This window comes from Aquarana catesbeiana, linkage group LG13 (genome assembly GCF_042186555.1).
Source record: "Aquarana catesbeiana isolate 2022-GZ linkage group LG13, ASM4218655v1, whole genome shotgun sequence".
In the NCBI taxonomy this organism is placed as follows: domain Eukaryota; kingdom Metazoa; phylum Chordata; class Amphibia; order Anura; family Ranidae; genus Aquarana; species Aquarana catesbeiana.
Genome location: NC_133336.1, coordinates 81,214,724 through 81,233,261, shown reverse-complemented (window position 1 = coordinate 81,233,261; position 18,538 = coordinate 81,214,724). Strand labels below are relative to the sequence as shown.

General features: G+C 45.4%; 1 protein-coding gene across 2 annotated transcripts in view; it reads left to right on the top strand.

The window, feature by feature from the left end:
• Positions 1–18,538, top strand: part of RGS6 (regulator of G protein signaling 6) — a 905,069-nt gene that overhangs the window by 809,774 nt on the left and 76,757 nt on the right. For both annotated transcript variants that reach the window (XM_073609698.1, XM_073609699.1), the window contains exon 9: positions 13,008–13,089. In XM_073609698.1, coding sequence (XP_073465799.1) covers positions 13,008–13,089 — 82 coding nt within the window. The remainder of the gene's footprint in view (positions 1–13,007; positions 13,090–18,538) is intronic.

Genomic DNA, 18,538 nt, shown 5'->3' with positions numbered 1-18,538 from the left:
TCAGAGAAGTCTGAGATCTATAGTAGAGCTGTGTGGGAGAAAATATTTATTCACAAACACTTGCGGAGCTTTGCCCAACAAAATCAATATGTGAAGGCAGAGTTTCACAGGCTCTGTAAACACTATAATACCAGACGCCACATCTACATGGACCGGGTAGAAATTGTAAAACCTGATGGTCGTCCGGTCGTGCACTGTACCCAAGAATTCCACCCCACCTCAGAAAAAACAGTTTTCTTGCCAGATTCCGACTACTTTGTTTAAATTGTTGCCATTGTTTTGTGAATGTTAAGCACTTTTTTGTTATATTGCTGTCATTGTGTTGGGATTTCATTTAGACTATTGATGCAGCCGAAATAGTTTGCATCCAAGAGGGGAGCAATGTACAGTAAGCAGATTAAAATAGCCAGCTAGGCATTGTCCTGGAGGGTAGGCATTAATGCTTTTCCCAGTTCTTTGGTCTTTTGGTGGGTTCTACTCTGGATCTCGCCCACTAGTCTTGTAATATATAATTAGAGGACAGGGTTCGAGTTCCCCAATAGAGTTCCAGCGAAGAGGCTATGAGAAGTCCTGAGAGCAGAGAGCTGAGAGGCTCAGGGTCAGTATCAGGTCCAATGCCTGTATGGGTATTAGACACAGGACGAGCAGAAGAATGTCACTCATCACTGCCTGGATGTAAAGTCATCAGAACCTGAGGTTCACCCTGAAGACCCTGGAAGAATGCCTCTGTTAGACTTTGTGTTACATGATCATTACCTTTTGAGGGTATGCCGGGGCAGCGCACAGCCTGTAGTGAGAGTTAGGGAATTAGGGAAGAATTATGCCTTTGAATGTTGGACTCTGTGATTGTCTTTGCACTCTTCTAAGTAAAGCATTTGAAACATTGTCCCTGCCTGGTCTGAAGTTACTGAAAGGGGTGTAATGCAAGTAACTGGCACATGTAGTCTAGCGAGTGGGTCTTAGACACATTGGGGTATGAAGACATCGGTGTGGAGTGAAGTAGTGTGAAGACACAAGGGTTAGGATAATGGAACTTTTACAGCAGCCTGTCAATAGCGTGTACCTGTTATAGGTGGAATGACCTCTAACAGCTGGAAAGGAAGGAAGATGTTGTCTGCACTCCTTCCAGCAGTGATCTGTCTCCCAGAGCAACGTGAGCGGATTCATGATGTAGAGGTTCCCATGTACAGAGGTAGGAAGTTCAAGAGTTAAGTTAAGTGCACGTGAAGCCTGCGCAGGGTGCACGGCGTGGCCCACTCCACTACTGGATGTGGACAGGTGGATGTGGACAGGGCTCAGCATGTTTCTCCTAAATGCAGATAACAGAGGAGGTGTACAATGTCACAGGGACTGAGAGTTAACTCGAGAACAGTTGCAGTGCAATTGTACATGGTGTACGTTCATATCTAAAAGTAAAAGCCCGCGTTAAGGTTGAGTATCACCCACAGCAGCCATAGCCTTGTCCCAGGGCATTGATAAAAATGGCACAAAGCAAAGGTACCCCATGCTTAGTAAAGTGACCCTGTACAAGGTGCCTAGCATAGCTCCAAAGATCCCACCCTGGGGTAGGCCTCTTATGTGAGACTTGTTTGGCGCCCAACAAGGAGGGAAACATGGAGGATGTGAGAAACAACTACCAACCGTCTACCCATTCTTTCAAAGTGTTAACTGCAGTTCAGCTTCAATTTGTTAGTGTATTTAAATCCGCTAGTGCATCTAACACTCCCCTCCCCTCAGACTGGCAATGCTGCTGACCAAATGTGCCCCTGTGCTCCTTCATCCATCCATCCATACATCCATCCTTCAGAGTGGGGGCACTCTAATACAGTAAGAAGCCTAAAAAAGAAAACTATTGTCGCCACCACATCTAAAGATTGGTAAGCTGCAAAAAATTAAATTTTTGGTTTTGGGTTCCATACCGCTTTAAATGCTCTACCTAGTCTTTTGAATTTTAGAACAGACATATTCTTTAACAGAGGGATGAGGTGCAATGCTATCAGTTCTTGTTCCTCTTGGCCTGCTCCCCAGGCATTGAAGATACAGTGGGGAAAATAATTACCGTATTTGATCCCTTGCAGATTTTGTCAGTTTTCCCACTTACAAAGAAGTTAAATGTCTATAATTGTTATCATTGGTGTATTTTAAATGATAGAGACAGCATAACAATAAAAATCCCGAAAAAACACATCATACAAATTTAAAAAAAATTCAGTTGCAGTTCAGTAAGTAAAATAAGTATTTGATCCCCTACCAACCAATTTTAGTCCCCACAGACTGGCTACAGTATGTGCTCATGAGGTACACAGATTAGTCCTGTCAGTTCAAGAAGGTGCTCCTAACAATAACTCGTTATGTGTATAAAAGATACCTGTCCAGAAAATCTCTTTCTTCCATTTAAACCTCACCATCATGAGCAAGACCAAAGAGCTGTCATCAGGGACACGATTGTAGACCTGCACAAGGCTGGAATGGGCTACAAGACTATCAGAAAGAAGCTTGGTGAGAAGGAGAGAAATGGAAGAAATACAAAATAACCATCAATCGCCCTCGATCTGGAGCTCCATACAAGATTTCACCTCATGGAGTAAGGATGATCATGAGAAAAGTGAGGGATCAGTCCAGAACTACACAGGAGGAGCTTGTGAATGATCTTAAGGCAGTTGGGACCACAGTCACCAAACAAAGCATTGCTAACACTATGCGCCGCCATAAAATGGAAATCCTGCAGCTCCCGCAAGGTCCCACTCAAGAAGGTACATGTACATGCCCATCTGAAGTTTGCCAGTGAACATTTAAATGATTCAGTGAAGGATTGGAGGAAGTGCTGTGGTCAGATGAGACCAAAATTGAGCTCTTTGGCATTAAAGTGGTTGTAAACCTTCGTTCTTTTTAAAAAAAAAAAAACATATCATACTTACCTCCACTGTGCAGTTCATTTTTCACAGTGTGGCCCCGATCATCATCTTCCAGGGTTCCCCGGTGCCGCTCGCGGCTCCTCCCTGCATCAGTAAACCCCCTGTGAGAAGCGCTCTCCCAGGGGGTTACCTTGCGGGTGCGCTCCCGAGTCCAGCATTTGCGTGCATAGACACAGAATGCTAGACTCTGCCCCGCCCCCGGCGCTCATGTCATTGGATTTGATTGACAGCAGCAAGAGCCAATACGCTGCTATCAATCTATCCAATCAGGAGCCGAGAACCCTGGGCAGAGAGGTCCAGCGCGTCTCCGCCAAGGGAACGGAGGGCGCAGATGAGTAAAACGGGCTGGGGGTCGGTCACTATCAGGAGTTTTGTCATGAGAGGGTTTACCCGTTGGTGGCGCTATCGGTCTCTTGGATCGCAGTACCAGTGTCCACCAGCGGGTGTCTTCCAACACCTAGGACCTGTAGTAAGAGGACTCTCCTGCTGGTGGCACTGTTGCATCCTTGGGCCGTAGTACCGGTGTCCACCAGCGGGTGCACTCCGGCAGTGTGGAGCAAACAGCACCCTCTGCGCTTAGCTGTAATATGAGGTCAATTACTACAGCCTTATAAATACCCGGCAAGCCCTCACAGGCTTGCCTTGGTATCTTTCTTCCTGCACCCTGACCTTGCTGCCTGTATCCTGACCGTGAACCTGTTTCTGTCCTGTCCTGTCCTGTTCTGATCTGATCTGATCCGATCCCTATCCCTAGCCCATCCTATACTTGTCCCTCCTGATTCCCTTGGATCCCTGCCCTGCAGCCTATCCATCCATCCTCTCCCTGTCCTGCTGGTTTCCCGTCCTTACCCATCTGCTGACCTCCCTGTGTATGACCTTGGCCTGGCTTTGTTTACGATTCCGGTATCTCCATTTACTTGTATATACTATTTGTTGTTTGTGGGTCTGTGGTTGGTTTTGCACTGTTTATATTTCTCTTACTTGTCACTTATTTACTAAATACCATTATTTTTTCACTACATGCTTTCTGGTTTCCTCTGTGCAGTCCACACAGTCTGGTCTACTAAATCCTCTGACAGTATACCAAGGCCATCCCTGACCAGACGTCAGAGGCGGCTCACAAATTAGGTGATCGCCTTAGGCCTTGCCATCATAGGGGCCTCGCCATCGCCGAATTTGCCTGATATGTGCCGCCAGCAAATGACAGGAGCGGGTCCGAGGAGACCTCCTTCACCCCCCTACTCGAGCCGCCGCTAAAAGACTGGAGGGCATTCTCTCTCTCTCTGCTTCCTACCCATTCCCCTTCCTTCCTCCTGTCAGAGTTGAGCAGAGCAGCAGAAAAACGGAGCGGCTGTGTCTGTGTGGAGAGAGAAGCTGCTGCGGGCTCTTCTCCCCTCCTCTCCTCCTCTCACCACTGTACTCGTGTTTCTTACCCCTCCTTCTTATTGGACAAGGGGGAAAAAAACACTAAAATGAAACAGAGAGGAGGATTGTGGAAAATGTGGTCTTGAGTGGTGGACATTGCAAAACTAAGGGAAGAAACTGCAGCCCCCAGCATGCCCAGCTGAAGAGGAGGGAGAGAGATCCAGAATCCCAGGGGAATTTTGGGGAAGTGCACCCAGAACTCCATCAGAGAGAGAGAGAATCCCACTGCACTGCACCACCAGAGAGAAATCCACACAGCCTAGCACCATCCCTTCTGAAGAAAGGCATGAAGGTATTTCCAGAATACAGATCTGGGCACTACCCAGCGGAGTCGCCACAGGCAACCCAGAATGAGCTAACTCCTGATCAGAGGAACCATTGTTGCTGTATCCACAGGTCTGGTAAGAGGGCCGGTCGGCCATTATCTACTGCCATCTATAGGAACTGCACACCCTGTTCTTCTTTGGCCCTAATACTGCCCGCAGGCCCTATTCACAGCTGCAAGAGATGAAGATTTTGGACTTAGTGCTAGTTCACACTGCAGCGATGTTCAACATCGGATGTGATTTGTACCACACTGTAGTGCAAATCACATGTGACTTCTGTGTGAGGCGATTTCAGCCATACAGATTGTATGGCTGAATTCGTATTGCATTCGGACCAAACTCGCACAGGACCTTTTTCTGATCTGCAGCAGAATCAGAACGCATGGGTGTTTACATCCATGTGATCTGATTCCTGTCCGAATTTGCAGTTCACACTGCTATATGCAAACTGATTTGGGGGTGTCATTAACTTTGTATTGACACTCCAAGCAGTTAGCATAGGACAGTGTGAACTGCCACCGAGAGACATACGATGCGGGAATCCACAGCGGATTCGCAGGGTTCCCACATCGCTGCAGTGTGAACCAACACTTAGGCTCGGTTCACACTGGTGCGATGCGAGAACCCTGTGAATCCACTGCTGGTTCCTGCATCGCACCTGACTCGGTTCACACCGCCTTATGCGAACTGCTGAAAGCGTCAATACAAAGTTAATGACACCCCCAGATCGGTTCACATATTGCTATGTAAACTGTCAATTAAGACATGAATCGGATCGCATGGGAACACCCATGCGATCCAATTCTGGTGTGGACTAAAAAAGGGTCCTGCATGACCTTGGTCCAAATGCGATCCAAATTCAGCAATACTATCTGTATGGCAGAAATCGCATAGCACAGACTTCACATGTGATTTGCACTGCAGTGTTCTGCGAATCACATGTGAGGTTGCACAGCACACTGGTGTGAACCGAGCCTAAAGACTGCCCTATAACTGTAGTGGCCCTAGGGCTATGGCCAGCACTACCATATGGTGGCTTAAGCAGCCACCTCAGGGCACCAGGATAGGGGGGCAGTAAAATCCTAATCCCCAGCCCCTATAGCAGCTCGGAGTGTGTGTGCTATAGTAAAGCTGACTTTCATCTGGAAGTGTTACAAGTGGCTGGGAAGCCGCCTATCACTTCCACCACTGACACCCCCTTCACCATGTTTACCGGGCACCACTGTCCCACCTGCGGGCTCGGTGCTGTCATGATGGGTGTCACTGGGAAGGGTGGCCATAGCTCAGTAGACCTTCATCCACTCAGCCACCCTCCTGTACACAGACCGGGAAGTGTCATGTATGATGTCAGGGGCAGGCTGGGCCGGGGGGTGGGCAGAGTGCCCCTAGGCCACTCTAATCTATGTTGAAAACAGCTGGCAGCCGCTGCCCGCTGCCTTTTTTTTTTTCTTCTGTAGGAAGTTGGGCTGGCTGCTGTTGCATTCCAGGAGTTGTAGTCCGCGCTCAAGCTCCCGAGCAGGGCAGAGGAAACTACAACTCTGGTGAGTCTGCATTGATAGGCACTGATGAGGCGGCACTGGTGAGGCTGCATTGAAAAACCAGGTGGGCATGGATGAGCTGATTTGGTGGTTTAATGGCCACTTGACTGGACAGGCTGCCAGCCCTCCCCTGTATGACGTCACTTCTTGGACCAGGGATAAGTAAACAAATATCCTTGCACCGGCCCTGCACAGTTTGTTGTTGCCATTTAAAGGGGGGCCCCACCTTCTCTCATTTTTTCGAGTGCACTCGAAAACAATTAGAAAACTGCTATTCCTTTAAAAACATTTAGATTACAGTTGTGTTGCTAAATATTGATTTACCTATTCTCGTATTGATTTTTTTGCTATTGATATAGAGCTGCTTTTATAGATATATTTGTTTACCTTTATTACCTGAGGGTAGTTCTACTCTGCTTTGTGAACTGCATTTTTTATCATTTATGCAAGTTCCTAATTCTAGACAAATAGTGTCTACCACTAAACACGTGTGTAATTGTTTATTGCCTATATCCTACAGTAAGGTGAAAGGTACTATACGCTATGTGTGTCTGTAGTGATTCAATCAACCAGGTGTGTCAGAGGGGCTGAGGGTGTTCTTGGAGTTGAGGCGCAGAACAGGGAACCCAAAATTACCAAGCGGCTCCTTCAGGGGTAGTGCATCACACATTACTCCAGTTTTGATTGACAGGGGACCTTAACACTGCTGTGCTCAGGAGTAGTATGGCGCTGCCCTTATGGAGACAAAACATTTTTTTCTTCTTTGTAGTGAATGTATTGCCTAGTGTCCTTATAGAATTGCTTCTAAAACCTGTATGTGTTCAAAAGTTGAATAAAACTGTGACTGGTGGTGAATATTTCTATTAAAAATGAAAATACAACAACTGGTGCTCCAATTGTTCAACAAAGATGCATAGTGCCCTTTAAATTAGGTAATAAAGTAGTTATGGATATGGATACAATATCATCTAGGTGGAAAGTGTTAAAAAGAAAAAAAGAAAAAAAGGAAAAAAATGTTTTTTTCATTTTTTTTCCTTTTTTCCTTTTTTTCTTTTAAATAATAATCCAGCCTATTTCATGGAACATTATTCCTCTTGTTCATAGCAGGTGTTGTCTAATTGCATCCAGTCGGTGCAATCCTTGGTTAGTCAGGCTGTGTGTGAATCAGCGTTTGTTCAACCTGTAGTGCAGGCATGGTCAGATCTCCTGTATTTAGCTAAGCCACAGTATTCCAGCCCTGCCATTAATCACCTTCCTTCCCAAAAATCTATCTCCCCGTCGCCTATGGCAACCTCAGCTACAGCCCAGTTTACTCAGCCCCCTACCAAATACTACTACCCAGTCTCCAAGTGTAGCACCTATCCTGCCTTCAATCCACCTGTCTCTTCTCCTCCATCTGTAACAACCCCACAGAACCCTCCTCCAGCTACTGTTCCTTGGTCTTCCTTTTGCCCAGCTACATACTTTTCTTACGACCCTGCACCTAGGTACAAAGCTGCAGTGGCTAAAGAAGAAACGAAAGTTCTTCCCGACCCACACCATCCTGCCAGTAACCCAACCTGCCCCCACACCAGCCAACCTGTTTCAGCCTGCGTTCATGCCAGTTGAACTTGATGACCCACCTAAACCTGCCAAACCTCTGCCTGCTATCCAACCCGAAGTCTCGGTGCCCGCTTTCCAGTCTGATGTACCTGCTATCCAGTCTGATGTGCCTGCCTCCCAGTCTGATGTCCTGATGTCTACCTTCCAGCCTAATGTCTCGGTGCCCGCCTTCCAGCTGGATGTCTCGGTGCCTGCCTTCCAGCTTGATGTCTCTGCCTTCCAGTCTGATGTGCCCGCCTTCCAGTCTAATGTGCCTGCTTTCCAGTCTGATGTCCTGATGCCTGCCTTCCAGCCTAATGTCTCGGTGCCCGCCTTCCAGCTGGATGTCTCGGTGCCTGCCTTCCAGCTTGATGTCTCTGCCTTCCAGTCTGATGTGCCCGCCTTCCAGTCTAATGTGCCTGCTTTCCAGTCTGATGTCCTGATGTCTGCCTTCCAGCCTGAAGTCTCGGTGCCCGCTTTTCAGTCTGATGTTCCCGCTTCTCAGTCTGTTGTCTTGATGCCTGCCTTCCAGCCGGATGTTTCGGCGCCTGCCTCCCAGCTTGATGTCTTTGCCTCCCAGTCTGATGTGCCAGCTTCCCAATCTGATGTCTCGAAGCTTGCCTTCCAGCCTGATGTCTCGAAGCTTGCCTTCCAGCCTGATGTCTCGAAGCTTGCCTTTCAGCCTGATGTCTCGATGCCTGCCTGCCTTCCAGCCTGATGTGCCTGCCTTCCAGCCTGATGTGCCAGCTTCCCAGTTTGATGTGCCAGCTTCCCAGTTTGATGTGCCAGCTTCCCAGTCTGTTGTCTCAGTGCCTGCCTTCCAGCCTGATGTCTCGAAGCTTGCCTTCCAGCCTGATGTCTCGATGCCTGCCTTCCAGCCTGATGTGCCAGCTTCCCAGCCTGATGTGCCAGCTTCCCAGCCTGATGTGCCAGCTTCCCAGTCTGATGTGCCCGCTTTCCAGCCTTTTGACCCAGTGCCTGCCTTCCAGCCTGTTGACCCAGTGCCAGCTTCCCAGCCTGATGTGCCAGCTTCCCAGCCTGATGTGCCCGCTTTCCAGCCTATTGTCCCAGTGCCAGCTTCCCAGTCTGATATGCCAGCTTCCCAGTCTGATGTGCCAGCTTCCCAGTCTGATGTGCCCGCTTTCCAGCCTGTTGACCCAGTGCCTGCCTTCCAGCCTGTTGACCCAGTGCCAGCTTCCCAGCCTGTTGTGCCAGCTTCCCAGCCTGATGTGCCCACTTTCCAGCCTATTGTCCCAGTGCCAGCTTCCCAGTCTGATGTGCCAGCTTCCCAGTCTGATGTGCCAGCTTCCCAGTCTGATGTGCCCGCTTTCCAGCCTATTGTCCCAGTGCCAGCTTCCCAGACTTATGTCCCAGCTTCCCAGACTGATGTGCCAGCTTCCCAGACTGATGTGCCAGCTTCCCAGTCTGATGTGCCTGCTGCCCAGCTCGAAGTGCCCGTGCCTGCTGCCCAGCCTGATGTGCCTGCTGCCCAGCCTGAAGTGCCCATGCCTGCTGCCCAGCCTGATGTGCCTGCTGCCCAACTTGAAGTGCCCATGCCTGCTGCCCAGCCTGATGTGCCTGCTGCCCAGCTCGAAGTGCCCGTGCCTGCTGCCCAGCTCGAAGTGCCCGTGCCTGCTGCCCAGCCTGATGTGCCTGCTGCCCAGCCTGAAGTGCCCATGCCTGCTGCCCAGCCTGATGTGCCTGCTGCCCAGCTCAAAGTGCCCGTGCCTGCTGCCCAGCCTGATGTGCCTGCTGCCCAACTTGAAGTGCCCATGCCTGCTGCCCAGCCTGATGTGCCTGCTGCCCAGCTCGAAGTGTCTGTGCCTGCTGCCCAGCTCGAAGTGCCCGTGCCTGCTGCCCAGCTCGAAGTGCCCGCTGTCCAGCTTGGTGTGTTCCTGCCTGATGTCTGCTCGGATGTGCCCACTGTCTGCTCGGATGTGCCCGCTGTCTTCTCGGATGTACCCACTGTCCAGTTTGATGTACCCGATGCCCAGCCTGATGTGCCCTCATCTGTTGTTTGGTTTGAGGCCATGAACTTTGGACAATTTCATCTTGTTGGAGCGTCCGGAGGCCGCTCCTTTGAGGGGGGTACTGTCATGAGAGGGTTTACCCGTTGGTGGCGCTATCGGTCTCTTGGATCGCAGTACCAGTGTCCACCAACGGGTGTCTTCCATCATCTAGGAGGACTCTCCTGCTGGTGGCACTGTTGCATCCTTGGGCCGTAGTACTGGTGTCCACCAGCGGGTGCACTCCGGCAGTGTGGAGCAAACAGCACCCTCTGCGCTCAGCTGTAACATGAGGTCAATTACTACAGCCTTATAAATACCCGGCAAGCCCTCACAGGCTTGCCTTGGTATCTTTCTTCTTGCGCCCTGACCTTGCTGCCTGTATCCTGACCGTGAACCTGTTTCTGTCCTGTCCTGTCCTGTTCTGATCCGATCCCTATCCCTAGCCCATCCTGTACTTGTCCCTCCTGATTCCCTTGGATCCCTGCCCTGCAGCCTATCCATCCATTCTCTCCCTGTCCTGCTGGTTTCCCGTCCTTACCCATCTGCTGACCTCCCTGTGTATGACCTTGGCCTGGCTTTGTTTACGATTCCGGTATCTCCATTTACTTGTATATACTATTTGTTGTTTGTGGGTCTGTGGTTGGTTTTGCACTGTTCATATTTCTCTTACTTGTCACTTATTTAATAAACACCATTATTTTTTCACTACATGCGTTTCTGGTTTTCTCTGTGCAGTCCACACAGTCTGGTCTACTAAATCCTCTGACAAGTTTTTTCACCTTAATGCATAGGATGCATTAAGGTGAAAAAATATGAGAGTTTACAACCCTTTTAACTCAACTCGCTGTGTTTAGAGGAAGAAAAATACTGACTATGATCCTAAGAAATGGAAAAAATGGAATTGCGCTAAAGACTGACATACATATAGATAATCACAATTTCAGCAATATCCTGGATGCATATCATGTAAAGTGTAAACATTTCTAAATGTCATAACCCCAAAAATTATACATTGATTGATGTTGAAACAATTGAAAAAAATAAAAATAATGAGTAAATATAAATAAATATATAAGTGAATCCACACACATAAATGACTAAATCACCCATGTGGTAAATAAATACATTAATGTGAATAAGTCCAATGAAAAGCTGTATGATCCTTGCTGGTATGAAGATATTGCTCGATCCACCACCACAAGTGAAAAAATGTCCGCTTACAAGAGATTCATGATCCCCCACTACAGAGGATCAGAAAAAGCCTGAATAGGAATCATTCCTCCAGACCACAACCAATGAGCCAAGGTCTTTAAGATGTAATGACAATACCAGAATGTTGCCACCGAAGCATAGGTGTTTCACACTCTTTTGCTAGTGAATAATCGGTATTCTTCTTAAAAAAGAAAGCTAAATTTATAGTCTAATTCACGCCATGAATGGCATGAATTAGACTATAAATTTAGCTTTCTTTTATACCAATTATTCACTAGCAAAAGAGTGCTAGAGCTAGTGCTTGGACTTATTCACATTAATGTATTTATTTACCACATGGGTGATTTAGTCATTTATGTGTGTGGATTCACGTATATATTTATTTATATTTACTCATTATTTGTATTTTCAATTGTTTCAATATCAATCAATTTATAATGTTTGGGGTTATGACACTTAGAAATGTTTACACTTTACATGATATGCATCCAGGATATTGCTGAAATGGCGATTATCTATATGCATGTCAGTCTTTAGCGCGATTCCATTTTTTCCATTTGTTATCCACTGTTTTTGTGTTGCGCAGAGGAATTGCTACTTCCTGAATTGCACAACTATTCATTTATTTTTGCTGTTTTAGTTATTTTGTTCCACCAAAACGCAGTTTCTTCCCCTTTTTTTCCGTATGATCCTAAGAACACCATCCCTACAGTCAAGCTCAGAGATGGAAACATTATGGTTTGGGGCTGTTTCTCTGCTAAAGGTACAGGCCAACTTTGCCGCATTAAGGGGCCAATGGACAGGGCCATTCTTCATTTAAATCCTGGATGAGAACCTTGTTCCCTCAGCCAGAACACTAAAGATGGGTCGTGGATGGGTCTTCCAGCATGACAATGACCCAAAACATATGGCCAAGGCAACAAAGGAGTGGCTTAAAAAGAGCACATTAAGGTCATGGAGTGGCCTAGCCAGTCTCCAGTCCCCTAATCTTATAGAAAATGTATGAAGGGAGCTGAAATTTCGAGTTGCCGAGCGACAACCAAGAAACCGTAAGGATCTAGAGAAGATCTGTAAAGAAGAGTGAACCAAAATCCTTCCTGAGATTTGTGCAAACCTGGTAACCAACTACAAGAAACATCTTACCACTGTGCGTGCCAACAAGGGTTTCTCCACCAAGTACTAAGTCATGTTTTGCTTGGGGATCAAATACTTATTTTACTCACTGAACTGCAACTCAATTTATAACATTTGTATCGTGTTTTTTCTGGATTTTTTTGGTTGATATTCTGTCTCTATCATTTAAAATACACCTATTATAAAAAAATTATAGACCCTTAATTTCTATATAAGTTACAAAATCTGCAAAAAACTTACAAAATCTGCAGGGGATCAAATAATTATTTTCCCCAATGTAGATGATGTCATGGAAGTTCATTATTACATGAGATTATCACAGGACGTTCTTGTTCTTGGAATTGGGTTTTGGCATCATATGCCAAAATGATAAATGTGGGTACACGGAATTGGTTAAATAATTGTACCCAAATACTGTAGTGCAAGAGATGTTTTTCCATGTTTTCAAACACAGCACAAAGCACAAGCTCTGTTTTTGATTCAGGATTTAGTTTTAAATATGCAGATTTTCTTTTGAAAATGCTAGTTGTCTGAATGGTTTGGGCTTCAGTACTTTAAGACAGTGACCCAGAGTAACTTATCACAAAAGTCAGACTGAAGTCCGAGCTCCTAGTCGACATATTTATTATAGGTCTGTGACCAATGAATCAATGTGACAAGGGGAAACTAGTATTTTCTAGGCTTCTTTAGAATATCTTTCCTTTCAGTAATATTAGAAAACTTTTTGTTGTCTTCTCACAAGAACTTTTATGTATACATATTTCATTATACTTTTTCTGCATGCAGAAACAAACATCCCTTGGTGTAAAATGACAAAAAATTCTGACTTTATTATGTTAAGCCAATTGATTCATGTTTCTTTCGTAGGATTGACAGAAAAAAAGATAAAACCGAAAGGAAAATTCTGGACAGCCAAGAAAGGGGATTCTGGGATGTGCATCGACCAGTGGTAAGGTCACTCTCCAGTGTTTAATAATAAACTCCAGTCTTCAGGTACCCCTAACTCCAGGTTTTCATGCTGATATATTCACATTTTGCAACATGTTAGATGTTACACCTATATTCAAGATGTAGCATGTAACATGTTACAGATGCACCAGCCACCGCACCCTTCCGATCCCCCATTTTGACAGCGAGTGGGGAATCTTCTTCAGCCGCTCGCTGTCAAAATCTAAAAAAATAGCGGCTGTGCGGGGCTCCTTTCCACCCGACTGCAGCATTCATTCACAGTGTTCTGTTTGTGGCTGTTCGCTTGTAGTTCTTAATGAACTACCAGGGAGCTTTTGAGCGCTCTAGTAGTTCATTGAGTCTTCCTGTCAGTATGTAGCTGCCTTCCCATATTGGAGGTATGGGCAGACAGCTACATAGACAATCTGCAGGACTCCCACAATCTGCTGATCAGGGGTGCAATGCTTTAGAGGCTCCTAACAAACAAACACATAAAATAATAAATGCATACTTTTGTTTACCTACAAAAAATTGTGCATTTATTTATTTTTTGTAAAGGTGAACTTATCGTTAATGGTAACAGCCAGCATAGCTTTTGGTTTCATGTACATTTTGTTTACTGCTTGCATAAAATCTTATGGGCCACATAAGATTTCCTCCTAACAACAAAAAAAAAAGCCTGGCTTGGCCTCTTTTATACAGACAGCAGACTTTACCACCCTGTGAAAAGCAACCGTCATGGTTTTCATGGTCCCACTGAATGTAGGAATGTTACCACTATATCCCGTTCACTCCCGATATGGACTAGAGACTATCGACTATGGATATGCATAGAGCAGTATGAATGTAAGCAGGTTAAAAAACTAGTTAGACGCTGTCCCGGCCAGGAGGGTAGAAGTTCATATCTTACCCGGTCTTTTGGTCTTTTGGTGGGTTCTTCTCAGGGTCCGGCCTGCTAAGCCTATGATATATATTGGGACTGGAGTCTGGCACAGAGAGCTTGCTTGCAAATGTGGAGCTAGAGCCTCTAAGAGAACGGTTGAGGTCGGTTCGGGTTCAAGTTATCTCCAACAGCATGTTCCCGACAAAGGTCTAGTGGAGAGTGATGCAAGTAACTGGCACACATAGTCAACGGAGTGGGTCTTAAACACATTGGGGTATGAAGACATCGGTGTAGAGTGGAGTAGTGTGAACTTGCAAGTGTTTACCCTGGGTAACGGAAGTTGTCGATCGCGTGTACCTGTTATAGGTGGAACGGCTACTAGCAGCGAGGGGGATATTGTTGCCACTCCTTCCACAGCAGTCTGTCTCTCAAAGCAACAGGAGCAGATCTGCACCGCTGAGTCCCCTTCTTGTACAGAGAGAGGTACAGAAGTTCAAGAGTTAAGAGCACGTGTGGAGCATGGCGGGGCTCACTCCACTACTGGGGAATGGTAGTAGAAAACGCTGGACATTTGGATGTCGACAGGGCTCAGCATGTCCCTTCTAAGGCTCCATTCACACTAGCGCGTTTTTTGATGCATTTTGCATTTTGCAGAAATGCATGGGAATTTTTTAACATGGGTTCCTATGGAACATGTTCACATCAATGCCTTTTTGTTTCTCTGCATTTCTGGAAAGGGTCGGGGACTTTTTTCATGCAAAATGCAGCGTTTTGCATGTAATAGAATTCAATGGACCAGCATCAAAAACGCAAGTGCACCGTTTTTGCAGCGTTTTTGCAGCGTTTTTGATGCGTTTTTTTTTTTTTTTTATTTAAACTGTAAAAAAAAAAACGCAAAACGCGGCAAAAACGCAGCAAAAACGCTGTAAAAACGCTACAAAAACGCTGCTCAGAAACGTGGCAAGCATGACAAAAAAAACTCCAAAAATGCTCAAAAGCAACATGCATAGGTGTGAATCAAGCCTAATGCTGGCCATACACTATACGAAAAATCGGCCGAAAAATCGGTCGTATAGACACTTCGTTCGTTTTTCGGCAAGTTAATGGGCACAAATCGATAATCGTTTGTGACGTTTTTGTGGGAAAAAAACGAACGAGAAGTTTGGAAAATTTCTGCCGAATGTACGATAAATTGCAAGGTTAATGTGTTTCCCGTCCGAACTGTCTGCACTAGGTATATGTAAAAAAACGAACAAAAAATTATTTATTCATGTCCACTGAACAATTTATCGGTCATTATATGATGGCACGATCGTTTGCGGTCACGGTCGAACGTTCGTTTTTCGAAAATGGGTTCGGCCGATTTTCTGTATAGTGTATGGCCAGCATAAGGCTCAATTCACACCTATGCATGTTGCTTTTGAGCGTTTTTGGAGGTTTTTTGTCATGCTTGCCATGTTTTTGAGCAGCGTTTTTGTATCGTTTTTACAGTGTTTTTGACGCGTTTCGCGTTTTTTTTTTTGTTTTCTTTTACAGTTTAAAAAAAAAAAAAAATGCTGCAAAAACGCTGCAAAAACGGTGCACTTGCGTTTTTGATGCTGGTCCATTGAATTCTATTACATGCAAAACGCTGCATTTTGCATGAAAAAAAGTCCCTGACCCTTTCCAAAAATGCAGAGGTACAAAAAGGCATTGATGTGAACATGTTCCATAGGAACCCATGTTAAAAAATTCCCATGCATTTCTGCAAAATGCAAAATGCATCAAAAAACGCGCTAGTGTGAATGGAGCCTTAATGCAGATTACAGAGAAGGTGTACTCTGTCATGGGGACCCAAGAATTAACTGAAGAACAAGCGCAAGTGCACATGGTGTCAATTCATCTCCAGGAGCTAGTTCACACCAGATGCAGTTCCGTGCACTTTTTTTCTGCACAAAAAATGATGCAGTGTTTTCCATGTATTCCAATGGCTCTAGTTCACACCAGTGCAGTCAGTTTCTGGTCAGTTTTGCATTTTTGTGGTGTGAACTGGCCCTAAAAATGCATGCACAGTGTTTTCCATGTATTCCAATGGCTCTAGTTCACACTAGTGCAGTCAGTTCCAGTCAGTTTCCGGACAGTTTCCGGTGCAGAAACTGACCGGAAACTGATCGGAAACTGACTGGAACTGACTGCATTAATGTGAACAACAGCCATTGGAATACATGGAAAATACTGTGCATGCATTTTTAGGGCCAGTTCACACCACAAAAATGCAAAAAAAAAAAAAAAAAAATGTTCCGGATCAGTTTTTGCTTACAGTTCACACCACACACAGTCAGTTCCAGTCAGTTTCCAGTTAGTTTTTGCACTGGAAACTGACCGGAAACTAACTGGAACGGACTGCATTGGTGTAAACTAGAGCCATTGGAATACATGGAAAACACTGTGCATGCATTTTTAGTGCAGAAAAAAAGCACGCTGAACTGCATCTGGTGTGAACTGGCCCTTAGGCTCCATTCACACTAGTGCGTTTTTTGATTCATTTTGCATTTTGCAGAAATGCATGGGAATTTTTTAACATGGGTTCCTATGGAACATGTTCACATCAATGCCTTTTTGTACCTCTGCGTTTTTGGAAAGGGTCAGGGACTTTTTTTCATGCAAAATGCAGCGTTTTGCATGTAATAGAATTCAATGGACCAGCATCAAAAAGCAAGTGCAGCATTTTTGCAGCGTTTTTAGGCTCGATTCACACCTATGCATGTTGCTTTTGAGCGTTTCTGCAGTGTTTTTTGTGATGCTTGCCATGTTTTCGAGCAGTGTTTTTGCAGCGTTTTTGCGGTGTTTTTGCCGCTTTTTGCGTTTTTTTTTTTTTTTTTACAGTTTTTTTTAGACTGTATACAGTTAAAAAAAAAAAAAACGCAAAACGCATCAAAAACGCTGTAAAAACGCTGCAAAAATGCTGCACTTGCGTTTTTGATGCTGGTCCATTGAATTCTATTACATGCAAAACGCTGCATTTTGCATGAAAAAAAGTCCCTGACCCTTTCCAAAAACGCAGAGGTACAAAAAGGCATTGATGTGAACATGTTCCATAGGAACCCATGTTAAAAAATTCCCATGCATTTCTGCAAAATGCAAAATGCATCAAAAAACGCACTAGTGTGAATGGAGCCTTACAGCGTTTTTGCAGCGTTTTTGATGCGTTTTGCGTTTTTGGCGTTTTTTTTTTTTTTTTTTTTTTTTTAGACTGTATACAGTCTAAAAAAAACTGTAAAAAAACCCAAAATGCGGCAAAAACGCTGTAAAAATGCTGCAAAAACGCTGTAAAAACACTGCAAAAACGCTGCTCAAACGTGGCAAGCATCACAAAAAACACTGCAGAAACGCTCAAAAGTAACATGCATAGGTGTGAATCGAGCCTAAGAGTAGAGGCCCGCCTTAAGATCGAGTATGAAGTCTCAGCCTTGTCCCAAAGCATTGATGAAAATGGCACAAAGCAAAGGTACCCCATGTGTAGTAAAGTGACCCTGTACAAGGTGCATAGTGTAGGGGTAGGTCAGCCCGGGGTAAGCCTCTCATGACCCTTGCTTGGAGCCCAATGAGGAGGGAAACATGGAGGATGTGACAAACAGCTACCAACCGCCTACCCTTACATACATGACCACAACTAATGTGCACTGCTTGTTACAAACAATCAGAAGTAAGGAGAAATAGGAGAAGAAACAGTAAAAATTATTTAATTAAAAAAAAGATTAGAGAAATTAGATAGTGGAAGTGTATAGATTATTTTTAGACAATAAGAATATCTTTTAGTGACCCTTTAATTCAATCACCATGGAGTGTGTCAAGGCTCGTGTTGATGGTCTATTAACAGGATGGTTCTACAACTTTCCACCTCCCATTCTCTCTTGGACAATCAACATTTCCTTTGACACATTCCATGGTGATTGAGTACTCCCTCTGTGAACATCACTCAGCCGGTCCTGGCTCAGAAAAGATCTCAACTTTACAGTTGGGATCCACCCCGAAACCTGAGCATCAGTTGGCTCAGCTTTTCAGCAAGCCAATGGGGGACTGAGCCAACCGTTCCCTCCACAGCCTGGTGCTCCAGTGAGCGCTGGAGGGGCAGAGCAGAGAGCCAATGACTGACAGTCACTGGTTTTCTGCAGGCAGAAGACCAAGAACTGAGTGACCAGTGGTGTTTGATTGCTCAGTTCTCAGTTTTAGAGGAGGTGGGGGACAGCTGCAGCTGGGATTGGTACTGCAGCCATCTAGGTAAGTATGAGTGTTTTTTTTTGTTTTTTTTTTAAGTCATACTTCTATTTTAACTGGCAAGTGCTGCAGCAAGGGTTAAAATGTCCTGTGCTGCAGCAATATGGAAAGTTAGACCCTGGCTCTCTTATACAAAGCAGCAGTCTAGTTGTTTCCCAGACGATCCGCCCAGGGAGTGGCCTAAACAGCTCAGGTAATAAAAGCACTGTTTGCCTGCAGTAGAGCCAGGCTACTGCTTTGTGTACGAGAGCCACTGACCGCCTCTCTAGATTAATGCAACACAGCATAATTGAACCCTTGCCACAGCATT